We start from the raw sequence: 25,929 nt of genomic DNA, 5'->3' as shown, positions 1-25,929 counted from the left end.
AACTTCCTCTAACGCTCATAAAACTCACTTGGATCACAAACCAGGCTTCGGCGTGAATTCTTTCTCACGTGGTGGCCAGGGTCGAGGTATGTCTCTCCCTGAGAGATCTAACACGTCTACCAACAGGGAGATGACTGGTCTTCTTGCAGTCTATGTGCTTTGAATATTCTTCACCAACATCATAATTCAAATGCATTGGTTCTTCTCTGGTCTTCCTTATTTTGGGTCCAGCTTTTACATGCATATGAGGTGCCTGAAAGTACCATGACTCAACTCAGGTGCACCTCAGCCTTCAACTTTGCTCTTTAACACTTTAAAGAGGTGTTGGGCAGCAGATCTGTCCAGCAGACTACATCATTGGACTTCTTGACTGCTGCTTTCATGATCGTTGATTGTGGATCCAAGTAAAATGAAACCCTCGACAACTTTTGTCTTTTCTCCAGGTATCAATCTCCTGAGAAGAGCACAACAAAACCAAACCCTACCCTAGAATTGTGCACCATCACCACATCCCTGGGTTCAAATTCCACTTCTGCTATGTAATCTCAGACAAGCCACCCACTCTGGGCTTCCATTTTACTTTCTCTTCTGTAAAACAGAACTTGAAAGTACACCAACCTCAAAGGGTTGGTATAAGAATTCGATCGAGATGCTCTATGTAAATAGATCATTTAATTCGGCATCTGGCCCGTATTACAGGAGCCCTGGTAGCACAGCAGGGTTAGCATGGGGCTGCTAATGAAAGGCTGAAGGTTCAAACTCAGCAGCCACTCCTCAAGACAAAAGCTATGACAGCCTGCTTCTGTAGAGACTGAAATACTACTCTACGTGGGGGCTTTGCAAATAGAATCTGGGCTTTCATTGTTCTTCATAGCCTTTTGCAAACTGCATGCTCAGTAAACAATCCTTGGATCGCACAGCCTGTTGTGTGTCTTCCGTGTAGACTTAACTGACACCCCACTTAGATGGCTGCTTGCTTTAAGACAAGCCTTTAAGACCCCAAATTCTGTTCTATCTGATAGCCTGGCCTGATTCAAACTCCAGTAACCCCCCGCCCCGGGAGTATGCATCGATCTGCTGCCAACTATGCATTTGTAACAGTTTTGCACAATTTCCCATGTCCTTTTGAAAGTCCTGCACATCAATAAACACTTGGGCACCATTATACCTTGGTGTGAATGGTCTCCCTCATCTGGATAACACGTCTTGGGACTCGCTGGATGTCAGCAAGTGTGGTTTTACTATTACGGACTCCTTGGGTGGCACAAACAGTTGATGCTCCTACTTGTTGATCAAAAGACTGGAAGCTCAAAGCCACCCAGCAGAGTCTTCTAAGAAAGGCTTGGCCAGCTATTTTCCAAAAGACCGATCATTGAACATCTCATGGCTCCCAGTTGCACTCTGACATAGTGGCATGGCATGAGTCACGCCGTGGCATGAGCTACCTCATGGGGCTGTGGTGTAAGTGTATTCAGGGAAAGGGCCTGGGGACTTCTGCCTATATGGTTGTCACTCAAACTCAAACAAGACCTTGTAAAGTGAGCTGTGCATATTGTCTTTCCATTTCCTCCCATCTTGGAGAATTTGAAAATAATCCACTTACCCATCAAATATGAGGCAGCTTCCAGAAATTTATGAGGACACTTCCATCTGTGCTTGATGTGGGTGTATGCCGCCTCCTGGCAGCCCCGGGTGACAGAGGACTGTTCCCAGGGTTTCTTCTCGGCCAGACTATTCACAAAGCAGCCACCGCCCCCCAGGTGTTTCTTCCACAGTGCTGCTGTGTGGATTTGAACCACCAGCCTTCTTCATCAGATATTTCACAAGTGCCTGTGAGTCCAGGGTTGGACTGCTATCTACAATCTGCTCCTCGGGAGAAAGAGATCACCTGCTCCCTTAAGAATTTACAGTCTCAGAAACTCAAAGGCAACATGCTGCTTTTAGTTTGGTCATTAAACTGGACAGAAGTCTCTTTGGTTGATGGGTGTAGCTTAGTGGGTTATGAGTTGGGTTACTAACCACAAGATCAGCAGTTTGAAACCACCAGCCATTCCACAGGGGAAAATGAGACGTTCTGCTCCTGTGGAGTCACAGTCTCAGAAACCCACAGGGGCAGTTCTACCCTGTCCTTTCGAGTTGCTGAGTCAGAATCAATTTGATGAGTGTGAGTTTGGTTTCTGTTTGGTGAGACGGATAGAAACACAGGCTGCTCTCTCCCATCATTCCACTATGTATCTGCAGCCCTCTGCCAACTTAGTTACTGGGGCCTCAGGTCTAGGGGAGGAGGGATGCAGACAGGCATAGATATGACTGTCAGCCATTGTGCAGTGAGGAAATGGCTTTTGTTGTTGTTGCTGTTGACCCTCAGAATCTTGAGCTAAACAGCTGTTCTCAGGCATGACTTCTTAAGGGTGGTTTGCTTGTGGCATGAGCTGACTGATATAAGGGGTGCAAGATTCACCTGCTTTGGACTCATCAGGGAAATGCTGGGCAGCTGTCACAAGAGTCTGTTCTCATTTGGGTAGGGAGTCACTGGGGGACTGAGGACATGATCTACAGAAGAAAATATTGCTTTTATTTCAACTGAAGACCACTTCCACCACCAAATCTCCAAACAACAACGAAGAAAAAGAACCAGGAGTCACATCGTTCTCTGTTTGTATATATATATATTTTTTTTCTCTACATAGACACAACTCTGCAATAAACATTTAGAAGATATGTTGGCAACATTGTAAGGGGGCATTCAATGGACAGAAGGCCTCCTAGGAATGACTTCCCCAGGACACACGAACACACACACACATGCGCACACACACAGTGTGCAAAAAGCCAAAGAAGCACAGTACACCAAATAAGTATTAGTTATTCCAAATCACAACCACAGGGGCTCTTAGCAACACCAGGTCAAGGGTGCTGAGAAGGGGTCTTGTGCTGTGTGTCCACAATAAGAGAGAAAGAAGAGTGGGTTCATCTAGGTCCGGATCCTGCTGAAGTAATTTCCTTCACAGAGACCAGTGGAATGGCCAAAGACGTTAGTTATCTGGAGGGCCCTCTCCTGTGCTTTCCCTCTGCTTGGCAGTTTCGTGGAGGAGGGTGAGTGAGAGGAGGCGAATCTGATAGCTCGAAGCCTGCTCTCTCCTCTTCGGGCCTTACCAGGGTGGAATAAGCAGCAGGACCTGGAAAGGCAACTAAGGCTTCAGCTCTCCCTCTCAGGCACCCTGTGACGCAAGATAGTCTAAGCCTCTCTGTGCTGCCCACAGAGGCCCCACTCATGCTGAGGTCAGTAGTTCGGAACAGCTGAAGGCACTCACTGTCTCCAAGAGACTTGCAGCCAGACACAAGGGCAGGGATATGCCCCTACCCCCTGGTAGGCCCGTGTTTTATCCACTTCCTCCCTGCTCCAAAGGGCTAACATGCTCACCTGCTAATGCAAAAGTTGGCGATTCCACCCAGAAAGGCTCTGGGAGCGCCTTCCAAAAAGATCAGCCTCGGGGAAGGGGTGGTGGTGGTGAAGTATAGAGCACAGGGTCGGCATGAGTCAGAGATAACTGGCAGGGGGGTTGAGCTCATGCTAAGATGTCTCAGAAGAAGGGTCTGGCAATCCTACTTCCCAAAATTCCGCCACAGGAAACCTCTGGTGCACAGCTCTATGGCCAAGTAGAGGTGACCTGAGTCAAAATCGACTACAGCTTCTATACCTGGCTTCCCTACTCCGAAATCACAACTGCCATTCTCGGACTTCCCAGTAGGTGGCAGGTTTCCTGAGCAGTGCATTCTTCCCCGCCCCCTGGGTGTCCCCCAATTCCTTGTGGGCTCCGATACAAGCGCAGACCAGAAGCCTGGAATTGGAGGAGAGGATTCACTAGTAATCTCTGGGATCGCTGACCCTGTATGAAGATGTGGAGGGGGTTGTGCTGAGACCTAGCCATGACCCTGGCCCCAACCAGCATCAGTAGATGCTTTCCAAGAAAAACACACACCACACTGTCCCCTAGCCTAACCTTGGCCTCCTTGGTCCTGAGTTAGCAGGGCACGGAGAAAACATCCTCCCCATCCTGAACAAATGGCTTTCACCAATACACCCAGTCAGGCCTCTGGGTCTGCGAAGGATAGACACAGAGGTGGAGGGGGTGGGGAGAAGGTAGCAGGCAGGGCCTGTGGGAGCTAGGACTATCTCACACTTCTAGAAACTTCTTAAACATAACCAGTTTTCTTCAAAAGAAGGCAAAAAAAGTATCTCCTGGTCCCGTCCCCCAACCCCCGCAGGCAGAGAAGACAAAATGAGACATACAGAAATGGGACCCAGGACCCTAAGAAAGAAGTGTGAGGGGCTCCCTGTGAGGTTCGCCTGGGGGCCCCCTGGGACACTGCGTGGCTCAAGAACACAGAAAGTGGGAAAGCAAAGACATGGTAGCCTCTCCTCTGAGCCAGTGGCTTTCAACTCAGGTGATTGTGGCCCCAGGGACCGTTTGGAAACATCTGGGGACCTTTTTTTTTAATCATGGCAGCGGCCTAGGTGCTCCTGCCACCCAACATCCCACACTACAAGGGGACAGTTCCCTGCCATAAAGCACGATCCAGCCCAGACCTCAGGAATGTGCCAGCAGCAGAGCGTCCATCAACACTCCAAACATTCTAGCCAGCCACGTTCTGGAACATTCTCAAAACCATTCTGGAACATTCTAGCAAACATTCCAGAGCATTCTAGCAACATTCTGGAAAATTCTCGAAAATGTTTCCAGAACATCCCAGAAGGCCTCATATGTGCTCTCCTAGACTTCTTCTACAGCCGTTTTCCAAAATGACCCTTGCCCCCCAAGGTGCCTCTGAGAGATCACCCTGAGCAGTGGCAGAGAAGAAGGGGAGGCCTCCCTGGAGAGCAGGAGGAAGTTGCCTTCCTCACCCACCACCAATCTTCAAGTCCCGCTAGGGAAAAGTCCCAGGCTGGGCAATCTTTGGTCAAACAGGAGAATATAAGGCTGAACTGAAAGGACAAACACTGGTCTCCCCTCCCACCTGCCCAGAGGCCAAAGTTAGGGAAGCTTCTCGTTGCCCGGAAGTCCATGGTGACCAGCCAGATGCCAGGAGCTTGGCCTCCAGCCAACATGAGACCAAACAGCGCGCAGGCAGGTGGACACAGAATGGAGCCTGCCAGGCAAGGTGTCCTTTACTTGTTCTCAATCAGAGTCTGCACCTTGTACACCAGGTCTCGGGCCAGCTTCAGAACTTGTTTGGTGTTGTGTCGCTCGGCCATTTCTGGGAGAAAAAAGAGCAAAAGAAATTAAAGTCCCACAAGTCTCTTTTCATTGGCTGGACTGGCAACATACCACCAGCCCCTGAAGGAGTGGTAGGGACATCTCCATCCCAGAGTCCTTTGGGAAGCCAACCCTGAGGGAAAACCTGCTTCAGGCCTAAGTTTCCTCATCTGCAAAGTGGGATCATAGCACTTTCTACCTCCCTAGGTCACTCTGAGCACAACGGAATGTTGCTGATCCATGGCATGGATTTCTGGAACTGTTCTGTCCCTCCACTCTTTCTCCTGCAGAAAGAATGAGTGGCCATCTTTTAAAGAGACAAAGATTGGCATGTCCTAGATGCTTAGAGAGAGGGAAAGAAAGAGGGAGTGGGGTGAGGAAGAAAGAGAAAGGAGAGAAGGTTGGAGAGGGGGAGTAAAAATGTTGGTATCAAGAGCCAAACACAATGAGCCCACTGCTTAATCTGCATATTCTTAAATTCCACCATTTATTATGAAGAAGTAGTTTCGAAGAAGAGGGAAGAGGTACTCTAAGAATGGTGTGCAGGCTAAGAAGATACCCCCCCACACACACACACACACACATATAGAAAGGCAGAGTTTACAGTGCAGCTCAAACCCCCAACTCAAGAAGCCCTATAGCTAAGCTCCCTCCTTCAACAGACCTGGTGCAGTGGACAGACCGGGAATCTGTCACTGAACCATCAGAAGCCTGGGTTTTCCCCCTGGGTTCCTCCGACTTCAAAGTGGGGAGGTGAATCCAACTCCACAGGAGCCCAAGGCTGATTCCTATAAGGCGGGCATCAGAAGTACCTCCACCCTCCAACTTCCTTCACCCTATTCTGACACCAAGGGTCCCGCCTACAGCACCTTATTTTCCTGCTGGGCTTGATCATCCATTGCAATGACGACACAGAACTCACAGGCAATCCAACACTAATGGTTACGGAGCTTATCAGACAAGCTAACAGGTTACAAGTCAGTAGCAAAAATGTTAAAGATGCAGCTCTTTTGTCCACTGCCTCTTCTCAGTTGGGCCCACAGGCACATCTCTCTCTGGTCCTTAGCCTCTCAGCTGGGCCTCTGCCCTGCTCAGGCAAGTGTTACAAAACTCCTTGAGCATGGATAAAGGGCACGGATAGAGGGCATGCCACTCCGCAAGCCAGCTCCTGGCCAAATGCACTCAGCTGTGTTTGTTCCGTGAACCAGGAAGCCTGCTGCTGTGTCTCCTGCTCTTGACTCTGCTGCCCCTGCAGCTGCCTCTGCTTCTCCTGGCAGGGATCACTGATGTGCTCCATCTACTCGACCCACTTCCTTCTTGATGGCTGTGAGATTCCCCACTGCTACCTCTGAGATGGCTCACTCTATGCCCGTGGAGAGCAAAACGAGCCAATCCCCAGGTGAGAGTCACACACACCCTATTTGCACACGCCCACCCAGTCGTTCAGTATGGACCATGTGGAGAGAAGAGGCACAGCATGTAATTCAACTGTGCCACCGGCACTGAGACCACAGCCCCTCAACTTTGTGCCAAGATACACCAGAGGGCTGTAGATGACCTCCTAGGACTTCTGAGGGATCCCCCACTATGCCAGAGATCATTTTAATTGCTGAGGGAAACCCAATCGTTTGGTGCATGTGTGGGACACCAGGAAAAGGTCTAACTCGAGTTTGCACCTTAAACAACATGACTTTTCTCTCAGTAACAGCCTCGTGCCAAAACTAGAATTTCAATGGGTGCTATTGACTAAAAACAAAAACAATGACTATGCAAAAACCCATACTCACTACCATCGGGTCAATGCCGACCCATAGTGACCCCATTGTGGATTTCTGAGTCTTTAGCCGTCTACAGGAGTAGAAATCCCACCTTTCTCCCGCAGAGAAGCTGGTGGTTTCCAACTGCTGACCTTTTGGATCGGAGCCCAACTCATCACCATGACACCAGCAGGGCTCCTTTCCATTCACTGGGCTCCTTGTGGGCCAAGTTCCATGTGGCATTTATCCACGGACGCCATTATTTAATCCTTAGGGCTGCCCTGGGAGGCCCTCGTCCAAGGCCCCCCAGCTTCCAGCAGCATAGCTGGGGTCGGCATCACCTCTGGGTGGTTTCACAGCTGGGGGCCTCTTCCAGGCCCCTTCGTACACCTGCGCTCCCTTTCCAGGTCAGACTGCTGAAGCAGACAGGGCCAGCTCATCTGACAGAGGAGGAGGAAGGGGTTCGCAGAGAGGAGGTTTAGAAAGGCAAAGTGACGTGACCGTGCATGGTCAACAGCAGAGCCAGGTTGTGCTCCCGAGCCTGACTGCAATGCCCAGGCCCTCTCTGCCAGGTCCCCAAGTAAAGCATGTTCTCAGGTTTCCACGTATCCACTGGGAAAAGGTCACGGGAAGTGACCAGACTGAAGGGACGACTAATCTCTCCCTGCCCGGAGAGAAAAAGGATGGTGAAAGTCAAAGACACGTGCACGTTTGGAGTCCAAAGGACTGAAACAGACTCCGTGGACATCAGTTTCCACAACACTGAGACCAGAAGAGCTAGATGGTGCCTGGCTACCACTACCAACCGATCTGAAAGGGGTCCCATTCGAAGACCCTGGCCAGAGTGGGAGAAGAATGTCGACCAAAACTCAAGAGCTTAAAGGAGGCCAGTCTTACTGGTCAGATAAGAGACTCTGGCTCTTCGTCACTCTTCGGGTCTGCAACTGGACTCATCATGCCCAAGAGACTCAATTGTCAGCCAGACCACAGACAGCTCGGTGGGGAACAGTAAGTAGCACTAGGGAGATACTAACTCCTTAGAATCATCAACCGCTTGAGAGAAAAAGAGCAACACTGACCTGTGGACCAAGTGCAGAAGGGGTAGGAAAGAGCAGGGTAACGGGTGTGGGAAACTGAGAAGCGGGAAGAGCGTTATGCTGGCAGATTCTCTACGCCCACACTCCAGGAGGCTGGGAGGCCGAGACTGGGGAGGAATGCCTTCACGCTTGGGATTTGGAGATGAATCCCAGTCATATTCTCTTTACTAAAAGTAGGTGCCCACAATGGCCCCCATAATAATGCCAATTTTAAGATGCTGCTTACAAGCTCATAGTTGCTCATTGTACACTTGAAGGTTATCTGCCCTTGAGAGCAATCAGACCCTACTGTCCACCCCCACCTTAAGTACGGCCCACTCCCCTCTGAAACTGAGCATAGATGGTTCCCCTGGAGAAGCGCTCAAGGACAACTAAGGTTAAGTTGCCGTCTTAACTCTAGGACTCGCGCATCCTCATATGTGCCTTCCCGTCACATGCACATCCCTAGTAGCTCCCCTTCCTACGGTGTGGATGTCCCTGATGCATGCCCTTTCTGTTACACATGTGCATGTGTGGCTGGCACCCTGCTGAGTTTATCAGCCGGTGAGAGAATACATTCCCTCTCTCTGGTCCCAGGCTCCACGGAAGAGGTGAGTTCGTGCATGCCTTGTCTGTTGACCTTTCTTTCTTTCCTTTTAATTACACAATCACTCCTTAGGACCCTAACGGTTGTGGAGGCTGGTCCGCCACAGAATGGAAACAGGAAACACAGGGAGGAAGTGGGATGAGGGATGTTCCATGGTGGGGACAGCCATCCATGACACAAAAGATGTCTGGATGGTTGAGTGGAAAATGGATCTGTCCTCTCAACCTTCATCCCATTCACAATGCAATTTCTTTTCGAAGAAAGAAGTAGTCAAAGGCAATCCCACCTCCATCCTGTTCATTGTGTGCCCCCCTCCCCCCCGCCATGAAGGTACCATTAAAGAACTTGATGATGTCCGTGAAATCCATGTTGTTCTCCAAGATGATGTCCCGGTAGACCTCCACCAGAGCCAGCGCAATGAACAGGACGTAGTGGGCAGATGAGACGTGTCTGGCTGCCCAGATGGTCTCCCAGACGGAAAAGACATCATCGTAGACGAGTTCTGCCAAGGAGACACCAACACGGACACGTATAGAACGGCAAAGACCACGGTCCAGCCCTGACCCCCCAACTCAAGAAGCCCTCCAGCTGTGCTCCCTGGAACACAAGGTCTAGTGCAGGCTGGGTGCAGTGGACAGACCTGGACTCTGTCACCGGACCACCAGAGGCCTTGGTTCCCCCCCATATGTAAAACACAAACCAGAGGGTTTATAGGTTGCCAGAATTGCTCCCCTGTCACTGCCTTGCCCCTAAGGAGCCCTGGTGATGCTGTGGTGCTAAATCTTGGGCTGCTAACTTCCAGGTTTGTGGTTCAAACTCACCAGCAGGAGAAAGATCAGATTGTCCGATCCTATAATGACTAACAGTTTTGGAAACCCTAGGGGCGAATCCTACTTTTTAGGGTTGCAGTGTTGGCATGGATTCGATAGCTGTGTTTCTTATTCCTGCCCCTTGACTAGTATTCCCCCACTCTCTGCTTCCGCCATCTCTATTTAAAAGCCTATTTTTATTTTCCCCTGTGAAAAGACAGTGCTGTCTGATACATCCAAATCTAGTCATGAGACAGACAGAGAGGTGGGAGGAAGTAAGACATCTTGTGTTTGGCTCCTGGCTCCCTCACTATCGAGACCACCTTCAGCTTCTTCTTTCTTAGCACGAGCCTCTCTTCTCCCAGCTGTACAATGAAGTGATGTTAATTTTAGCAAAAGATGAGAAATACCCAGAAGCAGCTCAGCGCAGGGCCTGACACTTGGTAAACACCCCCTAACATACTAGCTATTACTATTATTAGCATGAACCCCATGTTTGCAACATAGCAATGTACTGTGCTACACATTATTTCTTTTTAAATATTGTTTTCTTAGGGGCTCATACAACTCTTATCACAATCCATACATACATCAATTGTGTCAAGCACATTTGTATATTCATTGTCCTCCTCATTCTCAAAACATTTGCTCTCCACCTAAGCCCCTGGCATCAGCTCATTTTTCCCCTCCCTCCCCGCTCCCCCTTCCTCATGATAATTTATAAATGATTATTTTGTCATATCTTACACTGTCCGATGTATCCCTTCACCCACTTTTCTGTAGTTCATCCCCCAGGAAGGAAGTTATATGTAGATCCTTGTAATCAGTTCTCCCTTTCCAACCCACCCTCCCAGTATCGCCACTCACAACATTGGTCCTTAATGGATCATCCGCCCTGGATTCCCTATGTTTCCAGTTCCTATCTGCACCAGTGTCCATCCTCTGGTCTAGCTAGATTTGTAAGGTAGAAGTGGGATCATAATGGGGGGGGAGGTCCGCGGGGAGGAAGCATTTAGGAACTAGTTGTATTTCTCATTGTTGTTACATCGCACCCTGACTGGCTCATCTCCCTGAGACCCTACTGTAAGGGGATGTCCAGTGGCCTACAAGTGGGCTTTGTGTCTCCACTCTGCACTCCTCTCCTCATTCACAATGATATGACTTTTTGTTCTGATGATGTCTGATACCTGATCCCTTCGACACCTCATGATCGCACAGGCTGGTGTGCTTCTTTCATGTGGGCTTTGTTGCTTCTGAGCTAGATGGTCACTTGTTTACCTTCAAGTCTTTAAGACCCAGACGTTATATCTTTTGATACCCAGGCACCATCAGCTTTCTTCGCCACATTTGCTTATGCACCCATTTTTCTTCAGCAATCATATTAGGGAGGTGAGCACATAATGATATGATTTTTTTGTTCTTTGATGCCTGATAACTGATCCCTTTGGCACCTTGTAATCATGCAGGCTGGTGTGCTTCTTCCATGTGGGCTTTGTTGCTTTGCTACACATTATTTCTAAGTCACAAATGAAACAAAGCACTAACTAATAACTAATCCATAGACTTTAGAGTTCTTGGTCGTTGCTAAGCAGTAGAATTGAGTAGGAGGGACCAGGGATGAGGATGAAACAGAAGACGTCTCAGACTCTGACTTTACCATTCTTCACTCTGAATTTGGTTCTTCTGAGCCTGTTTCCTGATCTATAAAAATAGGAGTCATAGTGTTCTGTATATATAAAACTGGTGAGCTACCTGTCAAAATTCAATGAATGGGCCCCACCTCTACAGTATCCTTTCTCCTAGATTTGGCTAGAAAGACGGGGAGAGAGGCACCCAGAGGAACTTGGTACCTCGCTTGAAGTCAAGCAGGAACCAGCGGTAGCAGAAGTAGAAGTGAGTGTAGTCTCCATTCTGGTGCATCAGCTCAAATAGCTCCGAGTCCAGGATCTGCCAGAAGAAGGAAAGGTCGGTCAGCCTTCTGGGGAAGAATGCTCCATTCCCACACCAGACGCCACGGAACCCTTAACAACCAAATAAAAAATCCTCAAGGGTTTCAGAAGCTGTCAACTTTTACAGGAAGCAGCTGGCCTCCTCTTTCTCCTACAGAGCGGCTGGTGGGTTTGAATCACCGTCCTTGTAGTTATTAGTCCAATGTTTAACCCACAGTGCCATTGGGGTTGCTTTGGAACAACCCGTGGAGGTAAGGAATGGGCAAGGTGAATTTTTTTTGGAGCCACTGAGGATGGATGGACCTCTGGAGCTATGGCCCCAAGCTAATCATTAAACCTTAAACCAAAACGACCCCTGAGCTTCCTTGAACCAAAATATAGTTTGTCTAAATGAGTATGTCTACCTTGGGCAATGCATTCTTTTTGAGAAGGATCTGTGTGGGATCCGATTGACAAAGCAATCGAAAGGTTTGATAAGAAGCTCAGGGGGCCGTGAGCACCATCAATGGCAGTGGGACCATTTGGAGAAGGAGACTGAGAATGGGTGCCTGGGGAAAGGATGCTACAACATCAGGGAACGCTACATGAAGAAACTGTTGAAATGACGCATTGTCATTGTTAGGTGTCATCGACTTGATTCTGATCCATAGTCCAACAGAACAAAACACTGTCTAGTCCTGGGCCACCCTCACAATCCTTGCTATGCTTTAGCTCCCTGTTTCAGTCCCTGTGTCAGTCCACCTCCTTGAGGCCCTTCCTCTTTGTCACTGCCCCTCTACTTTCCCAGGCATGATGACCTTCTCCAGTCAGAAACTCGCCTCTCCTGACAATGTGTCCAAAAGACATGAGACAACGTCTCTGAGGAGCATTCTGGCTGCACTTCTTCCAAGACATAGGCTCACAGGGAACTGGAATCGACTTGAGGGCAGCAAGTGAGAAGAGAGCCAGCCACAAAGAATCACATGCTGTGTGTTTCTGTTCATATGAAACGTGCCAAATGGGCACGTCTGTAGGCATGAACAGGACCCTTGGGGATGTAGTAGTTATGTGTTGGGCTTTGATCACAAGGCCGGCAGTTCAAAACCACCAGCCACTCTGAGGAACAAAGATGGGGTTTTTCTACTCCCCTAAATAGTTAGTGTTGGAAACCAAGGGGAGTCACTGAGTCAACATCAACTCGGTGGCAGCGAATTTAGGGGTTTTTTTGGGGGGGGAGGAATCTGCTCTTACCATTACCCTTCCACACAAGGGAGCAGGCTTGGGGAGAAGAACACCTAGGCTAGAGGTGATACAGTGAATACAAATCTGAAGATCCCACCGAACCTGCAGGCTGGCAGCTGGAACCCACCCAGCAGTGCCACAGAAGGAAGAGTTGGTGATCAGTATTTGTAAAGATCATGGCCGTCCTCTTGGGTGGTGCAGTTGATCCTGGCTCATGGTGACCCTCTACGTTACAGGGCAGAACGCCCTGTGACGTTTTCTTCACCACCACCACCATCTCTGTGGAGGCAGATCCCGAGCTCTCCTTGCACACAGCCACTGGGGGCGTTTAACTGCCAGCTCTGGTTACCAGCCAGGGGCTTAGCCACGTGGAGCTTCTGGCAGTTGACAAACCCCATGGAGCAGTTCTGTTTTGTTAACACATGCAGCCGCCCTGTGTTGGAATTGTGGATAGCAATGGGGATTATTTGGTTTTGGGTGTTTTTTGGGTTTGGTTTTGTTTGGGGTGGGGGGTTGGGGGGAGTAGCAGAATGAGGCTTCAAATCCAGGTAGGCTCCAAAGGGTACCATCTTACAGCACTAAGCTCTGTGGACCACTTTCCAGGGAAGTCCAAGTGAGGAGTAGCTATCCTACCTGGATCAGTGACCTCATGTTGGCAAAATGTGTATCCATGGCACCCCCATGGGGGAAGTTCTGGTTCATTCTCTTCATGAGCTCTGTGAAGCAGCTGAAGGCAAGAGCCTCTGGGGAGGAAGGACAGGAGAGACACGGTCAGCTGTACCACCGTCTAAGGGACCAGCGCCTGCAAGCCAGTATCTAATGCCAAAGTTTTCATAAAAAATTTTTGTAAACCCCATGACGGCATGAGAAAACCACATACAATGGTGCTTCTTCATTATCTTGTGCTGCTAGAACAGAAATACCGCAAGAGGGTGACTTTCCTAAACAGAACTTTATTTTCCCCAAGTTTTAGGAGGTGGGAAGTCTGAATTCAGGGTACCAGCTTTCACTCACTGTTGCCTCTTGGGTAAGTTGCTCATCTCTGTTCAACATTTGTAGGCTTGGCATCCCCTGGACATCTGTAGGTGCCTTGCCATCATCATCACCTGCATCTAGGAGGTTCTCAACAAAGGGGTGCTGGATGCAAAGGATGTTCTCAGCTCCCGCTTCATCTTCCTTGGTGGTATCCCTCTGAGATCCCTCTGATCTCTGCTCGATTGTTGAATGTCTTTTGTATCTCAAAACAAAGCCTAGATCTGTAGATTGCATCCAGCCTCATTAATAGAACTCTAATTCTGCGTCGCCGACAAGATTTAAAAATGAACTCACTGCCATCAAGTCTATTCCAAATTGAAGCGGGCCTCTAGGACAGGACCGAACTGCCTCTGGGGTTTCTGAGACGGTAATTCTTCACAGCAGCAGAAAGCCTCATTTTCCACTTCTTAACACTTTGCAGAGGTCTTGTGGCAATGGGGTGTGTCAGTTGGTCTTGATGGTTGCCTCCACGAACAGTGATTGTAGATCTCAGCAAATGAAACCCTTGCCAACACCACTCTTCTCCATTTACCACGATGGTGTCTATCAGCCCAGTGGTGTGGGCTTTCTTAACAGAGTTACAAGCCATACCGAAGGTTCCAGCCCCTGATCCTCACCCGCAAGTGCTCCAAGTCCTCCTGACTTTCAACAAACATGATTGAGTCCTCTGCACGTTGCAGGTTGTTCCTAAACTTTCCTCCAACCTTCATGCCACATTCTTCCCATACTGTCCAGCTTCTGGGATGAATTGCTCAGCACACAGGTTGAATAAGTACACTGACAGGATACAATCCTGACACACGCCTTTCCTGGGTTTAAACAGCATGGCATTTCCTTACTCTGTTCAAACAACTGCTTTGTGATCCATGCACAGGTTTCGCATGATTGCAACGAAGTGTTCTGGAATCTCCATTCGTCTCAATGTCCAGAGTGTGAGACGATCTACACAATCACGTGATTTCGCAAGGTCAACAAGACACAAGTAAACATCTTTCTGGTCGTCTCTGCTTTCAGTCAAGATCCCTCTACGTCAGCAATGACATCTCCCATGCCACATCTCTTCTGAAGCGAGCTGGAATGCCCATTAGCTCCCCATCCATATATTGCTACAATTTGTTAAATGATCTCCAGCACAGTTTTGTTCTCGTATGATATTAATGATACTGTTCAATAATTTCTGCTTTCTGTCGGGGCACCGTTCTTTGGAATGGGCACAAACACGAGCGCTTTCAGTGCTTGAAAGGATGTTATGTTTCGTCAAATGCTGTACCTGTGTCTGTGAGATGACCATATAATTTTTGTTCTTTCTTCTATTAACATGACGTATTACACTGATCTTTGAATGCTAAATCACTCTTACATTCCTGAGAATAACACTTTGATAAGGAGCCTTGGAGAGCGAGTGGGTAAAGTGGGCAACTAGTTTGACTTCTGGCTAACAGCCCAGCTGTTCCACAAGAGAAAGCGGAAGCAGCCTGTTTCCATAGAGAGTTGTTGTTGTTGTTGTTGTTGTTGTTAGGTACTTTCAAGTCAGTTCCAACTCATAACAACCTTATGTCCAGCAGAACTAGACTGCATGGCCCTGTGTCACCCTAAAAACTGTTGTTCTGTTTGAGCCCAATGTTGCAGCCATCACATCAATCCAGCTCATCAGCAGACTTCTTCTTTGATACCGCCCCGCTACTTTACCAAGCATGATGTCCTGCTCCAGGGCTGGTCTCTCCAAGCATGTGAGACGAAGGCTCACCATCTTACCTCTAAGGCTGTGGTTCTCAACCTCCCTAAGGCCGCGGCCCTTTAATACAGTTTCCCATGTTGTGGTGATCCTCAACCATAAAATTATTTCTGATGCTACTTCATAACTGTCATTTTGCTATTGTATGCAGGATATATTTCCATTGTTACAAATTGGACATAATTAAAGCACAGTGATCAATCACAAAAACAATATGTAACTATATATTGTGAAATATTTCTTTCTAATTGTCTTGAAGCACGGCGTAGCCTGGGTAAGTAACAGTCTTCATACTGGGTACTCATAGGTGGGTGTATCTGCATGTGGGCGGACCTGCTTGGAGACGGATAGAGGACAAATGGGTCATGACCCACAGGTTGAGAACCACCGCTCTAAGGAGTGTTCTAGCTGGACTTCTTCCAAGGCAGATTTGTTTGTTCTTACCGTTCCAGGGCCCCCATGGAGCTGTTCTACTTGGTCTTATAGGGACTAAGAGTCAGAATCAACTACACTGTAGTGGACTTGGTTTTATGCTGTCTTATATAGGAGCATGGTGTAAAATCATTTCATGCGTGTTGAACTCGACTTTCTAGTATCTTGTGGAGGATTTTTACATCTATATTCATAAAAAACATTGGTTTACAGCATTTTGGTTTTTGATGATTTTATCTTATTTTGGTGTCTGAATAATAGAGGCTTTATGGGATGGGTTGGGATGTTTTCTCTTCTTCTGTTTTTAGAAAAATGTTTAAGAAGAATTGATAGTAATTCCTCTTCAAACGTCTAGTAGAATTCCAAATTCTGGATTTGGAATTTCCTTTCTTCTCATTCATCATTTTTCTTCTCTCTATTCACTTTCTATTGTGAAGTGAGTGCAGGTTTACAGAGATCATCAATTTTCCATTCAAGATTCAGACACATTTTGTTTCGTGTCATTGATTGCTGTTGCCACAATGTAACCTCATATTTCCCACCTCCTGCCATTCTCATTTCCACTCCTCTGTCCTTCTGATTTTGTCCTTGGACAAATGCGGCCTTTTTTAATCCAAGTGGTTGCCTTTTCTAAAGAGGACATACTTCCCTGGGGTTATTGTTCCTTTTTGAGACCTGCCTATTGTTTGCCTGAAAATTGTCCCATGAGAGGAGAGGGGGAGCCAACCAGAGGCCAAAAGGGGAACCCGAGAGAGAGCTCTTAATTGCTAACCCAGGCCTATATACCTTTGGGCAGAGTGCAAGCCCACCAATTACAGGTAAAGACAGACATCATACGAAGGGGTTGCACTATAGGTTATACAGCAGTGAGAGGAGGACAATCTAGGGATATACACGCAATAGGAAGAGGAGGGATTGGGGGTATACACGTGACAAGATGGGCAGATCCTAGATTCAGGATGGCTGCATAACTTTGGGTGTCACTGAGCCAGTTTGGCCTGTTCTCTGGCTCAACCATAGAAACCATTATCAGTAGGGTGTGAACTCCACCTACAGGGACCAAGCCTTTAGGGAGAAGTAGCCCATTGTCCTTAGTATCAGGGAACAGGCCTACTGGTGGTGGGGTCAGACAGTAGTCTGGCAGCTGACTGCCTTAAGGGAAGTAACTTGACAATCATTTACCATTAGCGGCAAGCAGGGTCCTAAGTCTAACATATATTTGGGGGGAGACGATTTGGGAGAAATCTTTCTGTTTCCCACATCGTAGGGTCACTATGAGTCAGCATTGACTAGATAGCAGGGAGTTTGGTTTGTTTGGGGTTGAAAGGGTGGCTGAAGGATAAGGTTCCACCAGTCTTGATCTGACCCATAAGCCGGGTCCTATTTACGATTTTCAGTTTTGTTTCTTATTTTGCTCCCACTCTACCAGCACCTTTTACAGAGACCTGTAATGGTAGCTCGACACCATCTAGTTCTTCCAGATCTCTGAGACCTAGACAGCAGGGTTCATATGGTTTACCAGTCCTCTGGACTCATTATTTCTATGTCTCTTCATTCTGTTTTGCTTATTCTTCTTTGCTCCAGACGTTATTGCTAGGTGACTACTCAGAGAGACCCTATTATGTACACCAGGAGGAGACCCTACCTGGCCCTGTGCATCCTCACAATTGTTACGATTGAGCTCATTGTTGCAGCCACAGAGTCAATCCATCTGGTTGAGGGCCTCCCCTTTTGTTGTTGCCTTTCTCCTTTTCCAAGCATGACGTCCTTCTCCAGGGACTGGCCTATCCCAACAACATGTCCTAAGGATGTAAGACAAAGTCTCACCATCCTTGTCTCTAAGAAGCATTCTGGTTGTACTTCTTCCAAGACAAAGCTGTTCGGTCTTTTGGTTGTTCATGGTACTCTCCACATTCTGCGTCACCACCATCATCCCCACACATTCTCCAGACAGGGAGAGACCAATCGTTGTGCCTAAGATGCTGCTCACCAACTTTCCAGACACAGCAGCTTCTTACCATTGTAGAACATCGTCTTTGTGGACTTGTTCTCATCCATCTTTATCCTTTCTGGGGCTACCCAAGGCCTGGCTGGAGGCTGGGTGCCTGGAAACACATGTAGGGCAAAACGGAATACAAGGACTTTTTCATGCGTTCACCAGAGAGGTCTTCGGAGTGTCTGTCCCACCTCATTCAATGGAATCCCAGAGCGTGGCTAGTCCCTCCCTCACACACTAGGCAGGACACTGGGATAGGGAGGACACACTCACCATCATCCAGGATGACCAGCAGTGGAGCCAAAAGGTCACACATGCCCTGGACATAGCCAATTTCAATGTGCTGCCAGATGTAGCTACAAGAGAAGACACAAGGAGGCCAGTGATGCCGCCCGAAGCTTACTCCTCAGCCCTCCCTTCTCCGCTCCCTACTCTGGTTGGGATCTTTCATCCATCCCACAGATGGACCACTCCCTCAGCCTCCAGCTGCATCTCCATCACCAATCTCACTCTGGTCAAGTATCCCGCGCGCAGCCATGAGCAGGCCCTTCCTAATGCCCAGCTCAAGGAGGTCACCTGCAACCTTCTAGAACCTTCATCGGCTCCCCGATGGTTGTCCAAACTCATCTACTGGGATACCAAGGCCATTCACAGTCTCCTCCAAGTCTGTCTTTACAGCCTCACCCCTTCATCTCCAGGCGCACTGAAATAGTCATCTTTGCACAATTCCCTTTCTGGAACTCTCATGTCTCTCTGAGTAATAGCACCTCAGGGAGGCCTTGGTAGTTCAGTTGGATAAGAATAGGGCTGCTAACCACAAGGTTAGTGGTTCAAACCCACCAGCTGCTCCACAGAAGACAAATGAGGCTGCTGATCCCATAAAGATTTGGAGCTTCAAAAATCCTATATAGGGTTGCTAGGGGTTGGAATTAGTGTGATGGCAATGGTTGGCTTGGGCATGTATCTTGACAGGGGCCCCGATGGCACAATGTTTAAAACACGCAGCTGCTAACGGGCTGGTCACTAGTTCAAGCCCATCAGCTGCTCTGCAGGGGAAAGATGTGGCATTCTATTTTCATAAAGATCTATAGCCTTGGAAATCCAATAGGGCAGTTCTATCCTCTGTCCTACAGGGTGGCTGTGAATTGGGAAGGCCTGAGCAGACAAGCGATGTGAAATGCCTGAAAGGAGCTATGGTGGCACAGGACGTAGGAGCTCGGCTGCTAATCAAAAGATCAACAGTTCAAACCCATCAGGAGCACCAAGAGAAAAGGATGAGGCTGCCTGCTTCCATGAAGACCTTGGGACCCCCCCAGGGTGGTGGTGGGTTTGTTGCTTTGGCTATCATCATTCTCACTCTGGTGAGGGTGTTACCCCTGTGGATGGAAGCCAGGTTCAGGGGTGTAGCCTCCCCGCCCCCCAGGCACCTGCACATGATGTTGCGCAGCTTCTCCAGGTTGGCCGGCGTGAAGTACCCGTAGTTTCGGTCACACCGTTGTACGTCCTTCTCGATACGATGTAGGTTCACAGTGTACATGTCCAGGAGCTCCGGCTGTCCCCAGGGAGGGAAGCACACAACAATGACAGCCCAGCCCCTCACCAAGACCACCCCCCACCAGGCCCTCTCTCCCACCTCCCTGGGAGGAATAGTGTCCCCTTGGGATTTATTTGGCTAAGGTGTTGTTTTCCTGGGAAAGCCTTGTTTACTTTGAACAACAAACATCCTCTTAATCGGTCTCCTTTTTCGATACCAGCCGTGACTTGCAGCTACCCTGAGTAAGAGAGGGACCTGTGTCCTCTTGGGTTTACAGAGCTGTGACCTTTAGGGAAGCAGATGGTCACACCTGTCCCTGGAGGCCCCCAGGAGGCCTCAGATGGCCAGGCATGTGAGTTTGTCGACAGGGCCGAGGGTTGTGTCATGTGTGGCCTAATCTCTACACTCGTGACCACAGAGTTTGGAAGACCTGCACAAGTAGTCAAGGGGTATGGATAAAAGGCTGGCTCCTCCCTACGAAGCTGAAGGAGACCTGTCTTTAAAAGCAGTCTTTTGTCCCTTTCACTCAAGGAGCAAGCTACTCCTTTGCCTCCTAAATGCCCAAAACGTGTCCAGAAGTGTGACCCTGGGGAGCTCAGGATAGCCCACAGCCACACACTGCCCATTCTGTGGCATATGTGCTCAGCAGAGGCTCGCGGGACTTGTTACTGTACGAGCCGATGGTTGAATAAACTCGTACTCTTCTAATGATAGTCTGCATCGGTCCCCTGTGCCCCGTTCTCTCTGTCTCCTTTGTTTCTACAATGGTGTGGTCATCTCCAGTCCACAGTGAGGCTGGACCCCACAGTGGCACGCAGGCCCTGACTTACAGAGTAGGTGACACCGCTGGATGACACAGGGGACGTCTCACTGGTGGTTGACGTGACCACGGCCAGTGAGGCCAGGGCCGGGAAGAGGTTCTCCATCTCAGGCTCCTCCGAGAGGTCCTCACTGTCCTCCGCCTGGCTGCACTGCTGGGCCTCACTGCGCCCCCAGCCCTCCATCTCGATGGCTTCCTTGTCAGGCAGGGCCACGTCCATGCTGCCGGTAATGGACATGAACTCATCCATGCTCTCGTTGGCCAAAAGGTCGCAGTCCAGGCTGTCCTGCACGGCTAGCGCCTCCCGGGACACCTCGTCGCGGGAGGTGGTGGCCTCACTGCTCTGTCCATTGTCCATGCTGCTGTCCCCGGGCCGGAGCACTGGAGGGGCATTCCGCTGGGCATCCATAATGCTGTCCTCCGTGCTCAGGCTGGGTTCCGAGTGCTCCGAGAGGCCAGAGGAGAAGTTGTGGGAGGAGGGGTGGCCCGAGTCAGGGGAGCACCTGCCGTTCACCAGGCTCCCATTCGGGATCTTGGCTGGTTTCTCTTCCAACCTGCCTTCCACCTCCACCTGTTCCACCTCATCCACAGACTCAAACACCTGAGGGCAAGGAGCAGAAAGAGAAAGGGCCCAGAGTGGCCGCTACCAGTGGTCTGGCTCTAAGTTGATTCTGACCTCTGGTGCTCCCATGTGTGTCAGAATAGAACCACGCTCCATGGGGTCTTCAAGGGCTAATGTTTGGGAAGGCCTTGGTGGTGTAGGGGTTACAAGGTGGGTCACAAGGTGAGCAGTTTGAAACCACCAACCACTCCATGGGAAAAAGATGGAGCTTTCAACTCCTGTAAAGAGTTACAGTCTCAGAAACCCACAGGGGCAACTCTACCCTGTCCTATAGTGCCGCTCTAAGTCAGAATCAGCTCTATAGCAATGAGTTTGTTTAGTTTCTTCAGAGGGGACTGGCAGTGGATTCAAATCTTCACCTCTCCATTAGCAGCGAGTGCATTATCCACTCGGGCCACCCAGTTATTCCCTATTTGCATCAACAGGGAGTGTTGACATATGGAGCATTGTATATAAAAACAAGCTCACTGTTATCCAGTCCTTTCAACTGAGACTATAAACCTTTACAGGAAGAGAAAGCCCCATCTCTCTCCCACGGAGCAGTTGGTGGCTTGACCTGTCCACCTTGCAGTTAGCAGCCCGACTAGGAACCGTTATGCCACTAGGGCTCCGAGTCCATGGAAAACGAGTCAAACCATAGAGGGATTTCCCTATAAACTTGATGAAGCCCTCCTATAGACGAACCCAGAAGTAAGAGGGGGTGCTAGGAAATTGGGAGGAGAGGAGGAAGTGTTCATCCTGTGCACTTGTGTCTTTCCCCAGTACATTGGGCCGCTAGGCGTGAGGTTCATGGTTCACACACCGCAGCTGCTCCATGGATGAAGCTGTTGGCTGTGTGACAGCTCAGAAACCCTAGCCAGTCTACTCGGTCTTGGGGTGGCTATGAGTCAGAATGGGCCCGAGGTGGTGGGTTTGGTTTGTCATTTAGTAGAGAGCTTCAACAAAGAAAGTGGATTTGATAGGAGGGAGGGGCGCCAGGGTGTGGGGGAAGGAGGGAGGGGGGAGGGCCTGGCTGACCTGGGGGAGGGCCTGGCTGACCTGCGTGCTGCTGCTGGAGTCGCTCTGCAGACGGACATTCTGGCGGCCGGAACTACAGCTCTGGGAGGACTGAAACAAGAGCAAGCAGGACAGTGAGCGGTCAGGGTCCTGCCTCGCCCCAGTGGGGCTGCTGAGGGTCCCCTCCCTGGGCCTCAGTATCCTCTCCGTTGAATGAAAGGGTGGGATGTGCTCTCTGCTGCCTAGAGCCTTCTTACAGAGGACCCTCACCCAGACTGACCCTGTCCTGTCATGAAGGTTCCCATTCAACTAGAAGCGAATGGTGGCATGCTCTTTCCTCTTCCCTACTCCACACACAAGAGACTCCTGGTGGTGACGTGGGTTAAGCATTGGGACTGCTAACCACGAGGCCAGCAGTAAAAGCCCACCTGCTGATCCTTTGGAGAAAGATGGAGCTGTCTACTCCCATGAAGAGCTACAGTCCCAGAAAGCCCAGGGACAGTTCAACTGTCCTCTTTCTCAACTCTCACAGCCATCTAAGGCAGCAGTTCCCAACCTGTGGGTCGCAGAGACCCCTTTGGTGATCGAACGATCCTTTTACAGGAGTCGCCTAAGACCACTGGAAAACACATATTTCCAATGGCCTTAGGAACTGACACACTGTTCCTCTATCCGTCTCCAGGTGGGTCCGCCCACATGCAGATACGCCCACCTACTGTCACCCATGCTACACCATGCTTCAAGACAAAATTTCATTGATTTGTCATTAGAAATAACTATTTCACAATATATAGTTACGTATTGTTTTTGTGATTGATCACTACCTGGAATTATGTACAATTTGTAACAATGAAAATACATCCTGCATATCAGATATTTACATGATGATTCATAACAGTAGCAAAATTACAGTTATGAAGTAGCAACGAAAATAATTGTATGGTTGGGGCTTACCACAACACGAGGAACTGTATTAAGGGGTCACAGCATTAGGAAGGTTGAGAAGCATTGATCTGGGGATTCTGACTCATAGCAATCCCATATGACAGGGCAGAACTGCCCCTGCAGGTTCCGGAGACTAGAACTCTTTACGGGAGTGGAAAGCCCTCTCTCCACGGATTGGCTGGTGGTTTGGAACTGCTGCCTGGGTGGCTCACACACCACCCTCTGTAACGGAGCTGTTCAAAAACAAGAGCCCGCCGCCATCAGGTTGATCCAGACTCAGCGGGGCCCTATGGGACGGAAGAGAACTACCCTGTGGTGTCTGAGACGATCAGTTCTCACAGGAGTAGAAAGCTACATCTCTCTCGTGTGGAGCAGCTGGTGCAGTCAGCAGCTTAATGCATAACCACCAGGACACCAGGGCTCCTCCTGGGGCCACTAGGAGCCAGAAGTGACTGGAAGGCTGTGGGTAGTTATTGCCCCATCCATTTCTTTTGTTCTGTAACTTTTTTATTTAAATTGGGTGTTTTATTTCTATTGCTGTGAGAAAGACACACTCAGGAACACACGTGAATTCAACTATGTCTACACATATGGGTAATGACACCTCTCGCCTTCTTCAGTTCCTGCTACTGGCCTCACCCTCATTGCCTGAGTTGTTCCTCCCCATTTACATATACTCCCTGTTCCCCACGCCTCCACCTGACCTCTCCAGCTGCTGTAGCATATTTGGAGCGCCAGTGGGGCAGTGGTTCTGCATTGGGCTGTAAACCGAAAGGTCAACAGTTCAAAGCTCTCAGCAGCATCATGGGGAAAAGGTGAGGCTGTCTGTTCCTGTAATGACTGACAGTCAGGGAAGCACACAGGGGCAGTTCTACCCTGTCCTAAAGGGTTCATCGTGAGTCAGAAATGACTCGATGGCAGTGAGGTTTTCTGGGAATCCATTTGGTACTATATTCAATCAATCATAAAATATATCAATAACCAAACCAAACTCACTGCCATCAAGACAATTCTGACTCATGGTGACCTACAGGACAGAGCAGTGGGTTTGAACGATGAACCAGCTGGTGAGTTACAGTCCGATACTTAACCCCCTGAGCCACTACAGCTCCTTGAAGCCTAAAACCAAACCCAGTGCCTCATCATGTTGATTCCAACACAGAGCCGTCTTCAGAAAGCACATCTTCAAGGTACATATCTCACTAGTTCAGGAAGACTTGCTTTAAGATTATCTCAGGGTACACGTTTAGCTTAAGGCTTGTCTCAGAACAATGGTTTTGGGGGTCACTTTGCCTTGATGGTCCTCTAAAAGTACAGTCGCTGCCCTCCTGGGGCTGGCTTCAGTCAGCCTGCCCCAAACAATTATTGTCTTCCTTCACTTTTGAGAAAGGAGCCCCGAGGGCGCAATGGGTTAGGTGCTGGGTTGCTCACCACAAGGTCAGTGGTTCAAGGCCCCACTGACACCCGTCCCCACACACCCGCGCTCACCCCCAGTGAGAGACGAGGCTGACTGCTCCCCTAAAGCGTCACAGTTTCAGAGACCCAATTCAGGGGTTCTGTGAGCCGGAATGGGGTTCTTTTGGTTATCACCCTGAGAACAGGCCCAAATCCACCTATGGGAGGATGAGACCCCTGGGGCAGAGCTAATTCCCCCCAGACCCGAAAGGTCAACCAAGATCCACAAGCCAGTTCGTTGAACTGCCTGCTGACCCATAGACCATTGTACAAAAGCAAACATTCCTGCCAGAAGAAGCCCCTGCTGTTGGGCCTAGAGGAGCTGGTGAAGAGAGGTACCATATACACCCGAGTATAAGCTCCCCGAATATCAGCCAAGGTACCTGATTTTACCAAAAACTACATAGAAATGTGCTGAAAACCTTGCTTACACACGAGTATATACAGTAACTATTTCCCTACAAGTCCCGCTTGAAAGATGGCCAGCACTTCAAAGCTACCAGCTGCCCTGCGGGTGAAAGACGAGGCCTTCTATGTCGCTACAGTGGCAGTCTCAGAGCCCCCGGAGGCAGTTCCACTCTGTCCTAGAGGGTGGCGATGAGTCAGAACTGACTCGATGGCAGTGGGTTTTGGTTTTCTCCTTTGGGAACCTGGAGGCTCTTCCAGGGCACCCCTGCCACTGAGCAGAGTATTGGGCACAGATCAGGGGCTCAGGGAAGGCAGTCTCCCCTAGGGGCTTCCCTGGGCATGTCCTCAATGGAGACCATCATACAGGGCCCAGGGGCCCCATGGTGCTGAGGTACACCCTGGCAGCCCCAGGGAAGCCCCCTATCGATACGGGGTGCTCCCCTGCTATACTGAGCTCACGGGTTCTAGTGAGAGGTTCCTGAGGTCCCACTGGTCACGCTGCATTATGCTGATCCCCCGCCAACCATGTTGGTGTGACCGTTGTCTCTGACCTCCCGTGTCCTCTTTAAAGCTCTGTACTCCCTGCAAACCCTACCACCCATGACCTCGAGCTAATGGTCTCTCTCATCTGGATGATAAGTCTCTGAAACTGTCCTGTCCTGGCCCCGCTTAAGCCTTCATAAATGCTCTCTTAAGAAGACAAGGAGGAGACTGAAGGGACCCAAGACCATGGCCTAGCACTAGACTCATGCTTGTGTTAAAATCATCACCCATTGGAGAGCCAAAGGTGGCATGGACCCTAGGGCAAAGTTCAGAGGTTAGGAGAAGAGGAGGAATGGAAACCGGAAACACGGGAAGGAAGTGAGATTGCAGATGCTCCCTGATGAGGTCAGCCACAGATCACTTGAGATTAAAACAGGTAAGGATCGTTGAATATAACCCGCCAACCTTGACCTAATTCACAATAACAACTTAAACAAACCACGTACCTCGGATATCTTCCCACATCGACACACAGATCGACCTGCGTGTTTTTCATGACTTTTCAAATTGTACTCCGTTGTCTGTTTCTCCCATCACTTGTCTAGTCCACTAGACACAAAAGGTGTTTTCAAAGTCTTCACAGCCAGCCAACGTGGGAAGCCAGGCCCTTTCTGCACTCGATCTCATTGCAAACCTCCCCTGCAGAGAGGCTGATGCCCCAAGGAAGCAAAGGTGCTCAACGGAGGCCCAGAGCTGGGAGAGGGGCAGTGCTGGGGTTCAAATCTTGGTCG

The 25,929-nt window shown here is 49.4% G+C and overlaps 1 protein-coding gene across 3 annotated transcripts in view; it reads right to left on the bottom strand.

The window, feature by feature from the left end:
• Window positions 1-2,644: 2,644 nt before the first annotated feature.
• SGSM1 (small G protein signaling modulator 1) overlaps window positions 2,645-25,929 on the bottom strand; it is an 82,539-nt gene continuing 59,254 nt past the window's right edge. Inside the window, exons 18-25 of one of the 3 annotated variants that reach the window (XM_075534481.1) lie at window positions 21,869-21,958; window positions 20,240-20,830; window positions 19,303-19,427; window positions 18,149-18,231; window positions 13,311-13,420; window positions 11,358-11,454; window positions 9,033-9,200; window positions 2,645-5,259 (exon numbers count right to left, since the gene is read on the bottom strand). In XM_075534481.1, coding sequence (XP_075390596.1) covers window positions 5,171-5,259; window positions 9,033-9,200; window positions 11,358-11,454; window positions 13,311-13,420; window positions 18,149-18,231; window positions 19,303-19,427; window positions 20,240-20,830; window positions 21,869-21,958 — 1,353 coding nt within the window. In that variant the 3' untranslated portion in view covers window positions 2,645-5,170. Of the gene's footprint in view, window positions 5,260-9,032; window positions 9,201-11,357; window positions 11,455-13,310; window positions 13,421-17,850; window positions 17,985-18,148; window positions 18,232-19,302; window positions 19,428-20,239; window positions 20,831-21,868; window positions 21,959-25,929 lie in introns of those variants that run through there. The other 2 variants (XM_075534482.1, XM_075534483.1) reach the window with 2 other exon arrangements.

This window comes from Tenrec ecaudatus, chromosome 16, assembly GCF_050624435.1.
Source record: "Tenrec ecaudatus isolate mTenEca1 chromosome 16, mTenEca1.hap1, whole genome shotgun sequence".
NCBI classification, from domain to species: Eukaryota; Metazoa; Chordata; class Mammalia; order Afrosoricida; family Tenrecidae; genus Tenrec; species Tenrec ecaudatus.
Note: the sequence above shows the minus strand (reverse complement) of the source record. Positions and strands in the feature narration are given on the sequence as shown.